This window comes from Cucurbita maxima, unplaced genomic scaffold (assembly GCF_002738345.1).
Source record: "Cucurbita maxima cultivar Rimu unplaced genomic scaffold, Cmax_1.0 Cma_Scf00014, whole genome shotgun sequence".
Lineage (NCBI taxonomy): Eukaryota > Viridiplantae > Streptophyta > Magnoliopsida > Cucurbitales > Cucurbitaceae > Cucurbita > Cucurbita maxima.
The window spans coordinates 4,905,532-4,913,973 of record NW_019272030.1 but is presented as its reverse complement, the minus strand read 5'-3'; the positions used below and the strand labels follow the sequence as shown (position 1 = coordinate 4,913,973).

General features: G+C 32.9%; 2 protein-coding genes across 4 annotated transcripts in view; one reads left to right on the top strand and one right to left on the bottom strand.

Moving 5' to 3' along the window:
• Window positions 1-1,402, bottom strand: part of LOC111489322 (alkylated DNA repair protein alkB homolog 8-like) — a 4,106-nt gene extending 2,704 nt beyond the window's left edge. For both annotated transcript variants that reach the window (XM_023137475.1, XM_023137477.1), the window contains exon 1: window positions 1,152-1,402. In XM_023137475.1, coding sequence (XP_022993243.1) covers window positions 1,152-1,269 — 118 coding nt within the window. In that variant the 5' untranslated portion in view covers window positions 1,270-1,402. The remainder of the gene's footprint in view (window positions 1-1,151) is intronic.
• Window positions 1,403-3,207: 1,805 nt separating this feature from the next.
• On the top strand, window positions 3,208-6,483 carry LOC111489291 (probable LL-diaminopimelate aminotransferase, chloroplastic). 2 transcript variants are annotated; one of them, XM_023137429.1, is made up of 10 exons: window positions 3,208-3,277; window positions 3,446-3,474; window positions 4,010-4,077; window positions 4,324-4,440; window positions 4,874-4,936; window positions 5,016-5,120; window positions 5,204-5,254; window positions 5,332-5,652; window positions 5,734-5,940; window positions 6,032-6,483. In XM_023137429.1, exons 1-10 carry the CDS (start codon window positions 3,261-3,263, stop codon window positions 6,335-6,337), a joined length of 1,284 nt encoding a protein of 427 aa, XP_022993197.1. In that variant the 5' UTR covers window positions 3,208-3,260; the 3' UTR covers window positions 6,338-6,483. The 2 variants fall into 2 exon arrangements, with proteins under 2 accessions (XP_022993197.1, XP_022993198.1); XM_023137430.1 differs by lacking the exon at window positions 4,324-4,440.
• The last annotated feature ends 1,959 nt before the right edge of the window (window positions 6,484-8,442 follow it).

Here is an 8,442-nt window from a genome sequence, read left to right as displayed (position 1 = left end):
AAAAAAAAAAAAAAAAAAAAAAAAAAAAGTATCTGTTTCACTTCTGCAACATCTAGGGCTACTAGATTTTGTTCCTACATCGTCATGCAATTCTTTCTAATGTTTCGTTTTCTTCTTCCTGTTTCTACCAAATATAATATATCCATGAAGTATCCAGACACACATTCTCTCCCTCCATCCCCCAGTTAGGTGTTTGATTTAGTTCATTTTATTTTCATCCTTGTCAAGTACCAGAAAAGAAAACATTTTTGTTTCTTCTTTTTTTTTTCAATTTTCATTTTCCGTCTAAATGGAAGAGGTAATAAAGTGTAAACACACTTATCTATGTTCAATTGAGTTGCTGCATGGGCCCAATGACTGCCATTCAAATCCTAAAATTAGACACTAGAGGCTTGAAACCTCAGAAGTTTTCTCCATCAAATCCTTTCAGTGACACGATATGTGACAGTGGACCTTCCCTGCAACTCTTTCGAAGATCAGTAGAAATTCCGAGTTCTTAAAAAAAATGAAACTCTTCCGTAGGATTCAGTTACCCCGCGAAATTCCATGTTTTGACAGATTACAGAATCATAGACGAGCATGCTGCTCGACCGAAAGGGATATGTAGTTTGGAGGGCTGATAACAATAAGAAAGACTGTTTAATCATTCACTGTTAATATACAAGGAGTCTGGCTGGCACTTACGAGTTCCTTCAATCTCACCAATAGCTCCCTCTAATATCAAGGATTTTATTCTTTACATTTTAGCGAGGTAATCATCCAGAAGGAAAGCCAAACTCATTTAGACAGGTTTAGTCAACTACTTTTTGCGGAAAATATGGACAAACGGAAATAGAAGACATCGGAGGATTGGGAAAAGGACAACGCAATAATGAAGTGGGTTAGCATTAATGTAGCAACTTGGCTGTATTATCAGAGCAAGGATCATCGCATTCATTATTGAACCTTCACAGATTTCCAAGGGGAAGAAAAGGGGAGAAACAATATCCATTATCCTACAGCAACATAAGAACCAAAAACATACATGCGATTGAATGAAATGTAAGAAACTAACAAAGAACCAGTGGTAGGTAGAGAAAACATCGTGCAAACTACAAAATAGCAGCCATGATATAAATAGATCTAGAAAGCGAGATAGAAACAAAACTCACGAAACTCAGGTACGGCGCGGCTGCCTGATTGTGCTGAAAGATTAGAAAGAATCAAATGGAAGGTCGAGATTGTGGAATCTAGTTCATGATTGGAAAAAGAAAGAAGAAGAAGAAGCATAAGAGAAAATCAAGGCACTAATCTCGCAATGGCAGCTTCAAATGGTTGGTCGTCTTCGTCGCGAAGTGAAGGGGGAAGAGTGCCCTAGCTTCACTGTACATTCATTTGCAGAGTTGTACAAAATTTTAGTTAATTATTTCGATAAATTAACAATTTTAGTCAATTTAGTCATTACAAGGCTAATAATCGATTTTAGGGCATTTTAATTAACAAGATCTGTTAAATAAAAGCTGAATTATAACTTTTAAAATAAAGAATGGTAATAGTCTTTATTGTTGTCTTTAAAAATTACTAATTTAATAAATAAAAAATATTAACTTTCTAATTTGTTTAAAAAATGATTGTAAATTTTCCAAAAAAAAAAAAAAAAAATACGAACTTTTTATTAATATCTTTTAACCTTTTAAAAATGTTACTAACATGGAGATAAAAATGGTTTATTTACCGTTCATATAATAAGGTAATTTGAAAATTATAAAAAAAAATGGATAAAATAATTAAATAAACAAATGAGTGATTTTAAAAAACTATGAGTATTTTTTAATCACTTTAATGGCAACTAAATAAAAATTGTTATAGTATTTAACTATTTTCTTTTTCTCTTTCTTTTTGAAGGACGACTAGTCAATAATGAATGTACTAGTATTCTTTTAAGTTCTACCGACATGTAAGAAAAAGAATTTAAGTCTCTTAGATTCGTAATAGATGTTATGACGACGTTTTAGTCAGCTAAATTGTCCACAAAAAAAAATTGGAAAAATTATTAAGTATTTTAATTCATTTTTTTCTTACATGGAAATTACATCCATATATTCTAAAAAATTTCTGCAAATTTTCTATGATGCATCGAACGTAACCTATATATATATATATATATATTTTAAAAATTTTCTTCTCTATTATTTATTTCTTTCGAATCCCATTAGTTGAATGCCACATGAAATTTCTTGTCGGGTTTCCTACTAAGCAGCAAGGAAATTTAATTTAAATTACGGTCTTAATTTCTGTAAACATTTTAAAATTTATATTACATTTATAGTTTACAATGGAGGTGTTTATTTAATGCCCACAGACTAAATTTTTGTTAATTTAACATTTAATTATATATTTACTTATAAAATGTTATTAGGTTTTTTAAAAGAATAATTATTATTATGATTGAATAAATAAATAAATAAATAAATAAATAAAAACCGGATATCTGTATGCAAATATTTATTTAAAATGAGAAATAATTATATTAATAAATTAACAATCAATGTACCTCAATAATATTGTAGAAACAAAATTTTATTTAACTTCTTTAATATAAATTTATTGTTTTATTTGTGCATGAAACTGGAAAGTGTAAATTTGTATAGAAAAAGAGGGAAGATGAAATAAAGTAGAGGCGGCTGACCGAATGGATTCATTCTTTTTATGTACTTTTCAAACCAAATACAACAACCGTTCCTTGTGGAGAACGGACACCAATAAATCAAATCAATAAAAAAACACGTGCGCATGCATACTCTCAATTAGTTTCCCCTCAACTTATAATATAATATAATTTTAATCAATTTTTTTTAATAATTGGATATATATAATAAGGAATAAAACCTAAAATAATCCTAATTGGAATATTCAATTAAAATTAGTGTTCACACTCATAATATTATTTTTTTTTTGGTAAGGGAAGAAAATATTATCATTGTCTAATAATGCGATTAGTTTGTTATCACTTTGTAAGTAATTTACGGGAAGCATCTAATTCGCCAATGTTGTTTCGAGGAACCACGTAATGAAAACTAAGTTTGCCTACCAGGAACCAACTAAGAAAATTAAATTTTACTTATCTGCCCATACTAGTCTCGCTCAAAATTGGCTTTAAATTTCTACTATATATATACGCACTTTATTTGCATATTGTATAGAAGAAAGCAAAAATGTTTAAGCCATTGCTGGATGATGGCTTCCAAGCCCCTTCATGCATCTCCTCGCCGCGCAAAACCATGCTTCATCTTCAAAGGTCTCGTTCGTTTTCAACTCAAATTTGGTGTATTTCGATTTATTTTGATCGTTGTTGTATCGGTTAATAAAAATGGTGCATTGCATCAAACATGAGTCGTTTCGGTATCGATTTTAATTAAGATGAGAGTTTATGTTAATTCTAACTTTAATTATTGATTTAATGCAGCTCAAAACACGAGACTGAAAACAAAACTGGTAAGATTGATCAAACTTTCAATATCAAGGCTCGCTTACGTGTATCAAATGTTTTAATTTCCACATTTTTATACTTTTTAAATTGACAAAAGAAAGAGAGCAATAGAATAGCAATTGAATGAGGATAATTCAAAATAAAATACATTTTTTTCCTCCACTTTTTGGTTGACGAGCTATTGAGGTCAATATTCTTTAAAGTAGATTGTACAATGACTCGTTCATCCTCACTTATTAATATAATATAGTTTTCGATTATTATTGATCTACTAATATAGTTTTCGATTGTACAATGACTCGTTCGTCCTCGCTTAATTACTTTGGTATTAACTTTATTTGTCTTAAATTTAAAATAGGGATTGGAATAATCTTAAAGCTTAAAACTACAATGGGATAGAAATTAAAATTTTAAGATAATGTTTAATACAAATTCTAAGTTTAGGATAACGGTAGAGTTCTTGAAATGATTTAAAAGAAAAAAGAAAAAAATAATGTGAGTGTGATTGATGTGAATGCTCAGCGATGCTGACACGTGTAGGTCATTGCACAAAAGTCGTGCGCAGCGCCAATATGGAAAACCTGAGGAGTGGGTACTTGTTCCCTGAGGTACTCACACGATACAATAAGCCCGCCACATTTATTTATTTATTTATTATTATTATTATTATTATTATTATTATTATTATTATTATTATTATTATTCTGTGCTCTTAACATTTAAATATTTGTATCCTTGACAACTTTGAGTCCATTCATAATGTTATTCAATTGCTCGAATTATATTTTAAGTATGCTGATTTAAAATTTTTAAATTCGATCAACATCGTCTTAACCATGTTCATTTTGAATTAGATATCTCTACGGGAATACGAGCATTCTCAAAAATATCCAAATGCAAAAATAATTAAGCTCGGAATAGGTGACACTACAGAACCCATACCAGATTGTATTACTTCAGCCATGGCAAAGGTATATATAATAATGAATATTGTTCATATGTTTTGTATGACAACCAATTTAATAACAACTTTCAAGAAATTTTGAATATTATTCAAACTCAACTTTCAGCATTAAAAAAAATTCATAAAAAAAATCAAATTTCATTTTATATGCTTGGGATGCTGACTTCCAACATGCTTAAGTTAAGTTAATCACGTGGTCAATATTGGGATGCCGACCCCATGAATTATTATTTTATTTATTTTTTCCTTTTGTGTCCTTTCTTCTTTAGGCAAATTACACATGAAATGGTACCGTTTTTTGGTATTTTAAATTATCATTCATATTAATAAAATAATAAAATTTTAATAAGGTAATATAATATATTTTATAAAACATAGCTTTACAAAAGTGTTATTTAAAGAAATAGACTCAACGAGAACATTAAATCCTTCTAATGCAGCAAGCAACTGCGCTGTCAACTGTGGAAGGCTACAGTGGGTATGGAGACGAGCAGGGCAGTAAGGTAAATTCGATAACTAATTTTAAACATAAAATAAATAAATATATAAAAAAAAAATTGACCAAATTTGAACTGTGTTCAGGCACTGAGGAAGAGAATTGCAGAAATGTTGTACGGAAATATGGGCATAAAGGGCGAAGAAGTCTTTGTCTCTGATGGAGCTCAATGTGACATCTCTCGCCTTCAGGTATTTATAATTTATTATTTTTGTAATTATTAAATTATTTTTCAAAATAAAAAACATAATTATGGTTTGATGAACATTTACAGATGCTTCTGGGACCAAACGTGACGGTGGCTGTGCAAGATCCTTCTTTTCCTGTGAGTTTATAGAATTTCTAAATAAATGAAAATTCGAAATTTAAGCGTAATTTGAGTAATGAGGATTGGTTGGGCAGGCCTACATAGATTCAAGCGTAATTTTCGGACGGGCAGGAGACCTACAAGGGCAAAACGGTAAATATGAGAGAATCGTGTACATGAAGTGTACCCCCGATAACGATTTTTTTCCAGATTTGTCAATCACTCCCAGAACGGATATCATCTTCTTCTGCTCTCCGAACAATCCGACTGGAACCGCCGCCTCCGCCGCCCAACTCCGCCGCCTCGTCGACTTCGCCACTGCCAATGGATCCATCATCGTCTTTGATTCTTCCTATGCCGCTTACATCTCCGACGGCAGCCCTACCTCCATCTACCAAATTCCAGGAGCCAAACAGGCACTAATTTTCGTCCTAATTTTGTTTTCTTCGCATTTTCCTCGAAATGAAGCTTGAACGACCTCGATTTTCCTCTCGCAGGTCGCAATCGAAATATCGTCCTTCTCCAAGTTCGCAGGCTTCACCGGCGTCCGCCTCGGCTGGACGGTGGTTCCGGAGGAGCTATCGTATTCGAATGGATTCCCGATCATAAAGGATTACGATCGAATCGTCTGTACGTGCTTCAATGGTGCCTCCAACATTGTTCAGGCCGGTGGCCTTGCTTGCCTTTCCGCTGAAGGTTTGCAGGTAAATCAAACTCAAAGAGCCGATCTCGCTGTAACGGTGGCTCAGCAGTTTCTTTTCCGATCCATCTAACACCGATCTCGATTGAATTCAGGCGATAAGCAGAGTGGTGAAATCCTACCAGGAGAACGCCAAGATTCTAACGGAGGCCTTCCGTGGGTTGGGAATGGAAGTGTATGGAGGCCAAAACGCACCGTATCTGTGGGTGCACTTTCCTGGATCGAGCTCTTGGGAGATATTCGCAGAGATCATGGAGAAGACGCATATTGTGACTATTCCGGGGAGAGGGTTCGGGCCCGGCGGCGAGGCGTATATTAGAGTCAGTTCCTTCGGCCACAGAGAAACCATTCTAGAAGCTTCCCAGAGGCTCACAAACCTCCGCACATTAAACATCAATTAGGTGAGATATCGTACGGATTATCTCGAGCCTTAATATGATAAAAAAAATAATAATAAATAAATAAGTGGAAATGTTTTCACACAAGCAGCAGTTAAAACTAAACAGTAATTTAATCATGTTTTGTTGCATAATGTAAAACAATTACTCTTGCCCCTTTAGAAATTGAAACAATGAAGAAATAATTCCATAATATATATATTAATAATATGGTTAATTTGGAGTAATTTTCATTGACCATTGTCGTGTATGGAATGAATTGTGACCATTGTATCCAGAGTTTAGCTTGGCCGCCAAGCCAATACTTAAGGTGGGCGCCACCACGTGTCCTTTAACAGTGAGGTATGTACAAACAGAAAAATGAGTTCGCATGGGAATTTAAGATCCTTTTATATTAAAAAAATTATAATAAAATTAAAAGTAAATTTCGTAAATAATATATATCTTTTGTTATGAGTAGCCATAATTAGTAGAGTTAAGTAATTTATCACAGTATTTATATATAAATATTAGGTGAAATTTATTTTAAAAAATAGTAATAAAATAATTATGGAAAGAAAAAAACGTAATTAAAATCCAAATATTTATTTATAATAATTCCAAGACGAGAAAGAGCAAAAGTCAAATTTGCCAGGACGCCTAAGCCCGTAAGTCAATTCTGTTTCACATCACGAACAGACCTACGAGCCTGCCTCCTCTTCTTTTCCGCTTTGCTTGGCGTCCAAGCAAATTCCAAGTGCCTCCCCCCTATAAATTTCCCCTTCCAGAGCCGCTCTTCTTCTCAACCATAACAATATCCCTACTCCACGAGCGCTCTGCAAAAATCTCCGTCGCCGCCATGAACTACTCTCTGGCTGAAGCCTACGTAGCCAGGAAGATGAGCCACGAGAAATTGAAAAAGGAAGAACGAGAGAAGGCGAACAAGATCTGCACCGATTCGAGCCCTAATTACGAAGTGAAACAAGTCTCCAGGAATAAGGCCTCCTCCTGGCTGCTCGGGAAAATGAAGATCCATCCATCTAATGCCAAGAGCTCTGCTAAATAAGAACGAGCCGATCCTCTGAAATACTCCATCTCTGATTTTGAATCTCCGTGCAACTCCACAGCGGCTAGTTCTTCGCTTCTGTCAGTTTCTGATTCTTCTATGTTACTTTGTTCGTCTGTAATTGTAATTTTGTATAGCTTCATTGACCTAATTCGTCGTTTTTCCACAATATTTCAAAATCTAAAGCTTCCACTTCGTATTAATTGACCTAATTCACACGAGATGCAATGCTTGTGAAGTTCATTGTATTTCGACAATATTTCAAAATCAAGTTATTTTAAAGATTGCTTCACTGTAAATTTGGGACATAGAATTTATAGTAATATTGGATCCAAATGAATTTAAATTATATTAATATGATCTAAACGAGTTAAATAAAGGAAGTGAGACGTTAGAAAAGTGGAGAAATTTCACACGGAATTCCGAAGTACATTTATTACGAAACTTGTGGATGAAAAGAAAGTTCATTCATTTTCTAAATTGAATGAAAAAAGAGAATTTTCATTTCAATAAAATTTATCCTTAAATGGAACTATCTTAAATGCTTTCCATATAAATATCTCAATTTTAGGACTATCGTGGCATAAATCGTTTGGGGATACCAACATTTTTGGAAGAAAAATAATACAAAGAAAAACAACCAAACAAATCAAGCATGTTTTAAGAAAATAAATTAACAACAACAAACTCAATAATTAAATAAAATCCACTTTTTTCCATAGCAATTTAGTACCGAATTTTAAAAAGGAATATATTCTTCAATTAAAAAAAAAAATAATTATCTTCAATATTGCAAATTTTATTATTTTATTTTATTTTATTTTATTTTGAAGGGGCATCACAAGAAAGAGAGTGAGACCTCTAAACTAATATATTTTGATAGTAATAATTAAGTGGAGAGAGTAAATTAAGGGAAGATTTGTTGTGAACGTAAGCATTTAAAGAGGGCAACGCAGTCTACATTAGTTTGGAGACTGAAATTTGTATAATAATTAGTTAGATAGAGAGAGAGAGAGAGAGAGAGAGAGAGAGAGAGAGAGAGAGAGAGAGAGAGAGAGAGAGA

What these genes read in the sequence shown, in the direction of transcription:
- LOC111489291 (XM_023137429.1), top strand. An exon ending in GAGACGAGCAGGGCAGTAAG is followed by an intron (nt 4,937 to 5,015) that starts GTAAATTCGATA and finishes AACTGTGTTCAG; the next exon opens with GCACTGAGGAAGAGAATTGC. An exon ending in GTGACATCTCTCGCCTTCAG is followed by an intron (nt 5,121 to 5,203) that starts GTATTTATAATT and finishes GAACATTTACAG; the next exon opens with ATGCTTCTGGGACCAAACGT.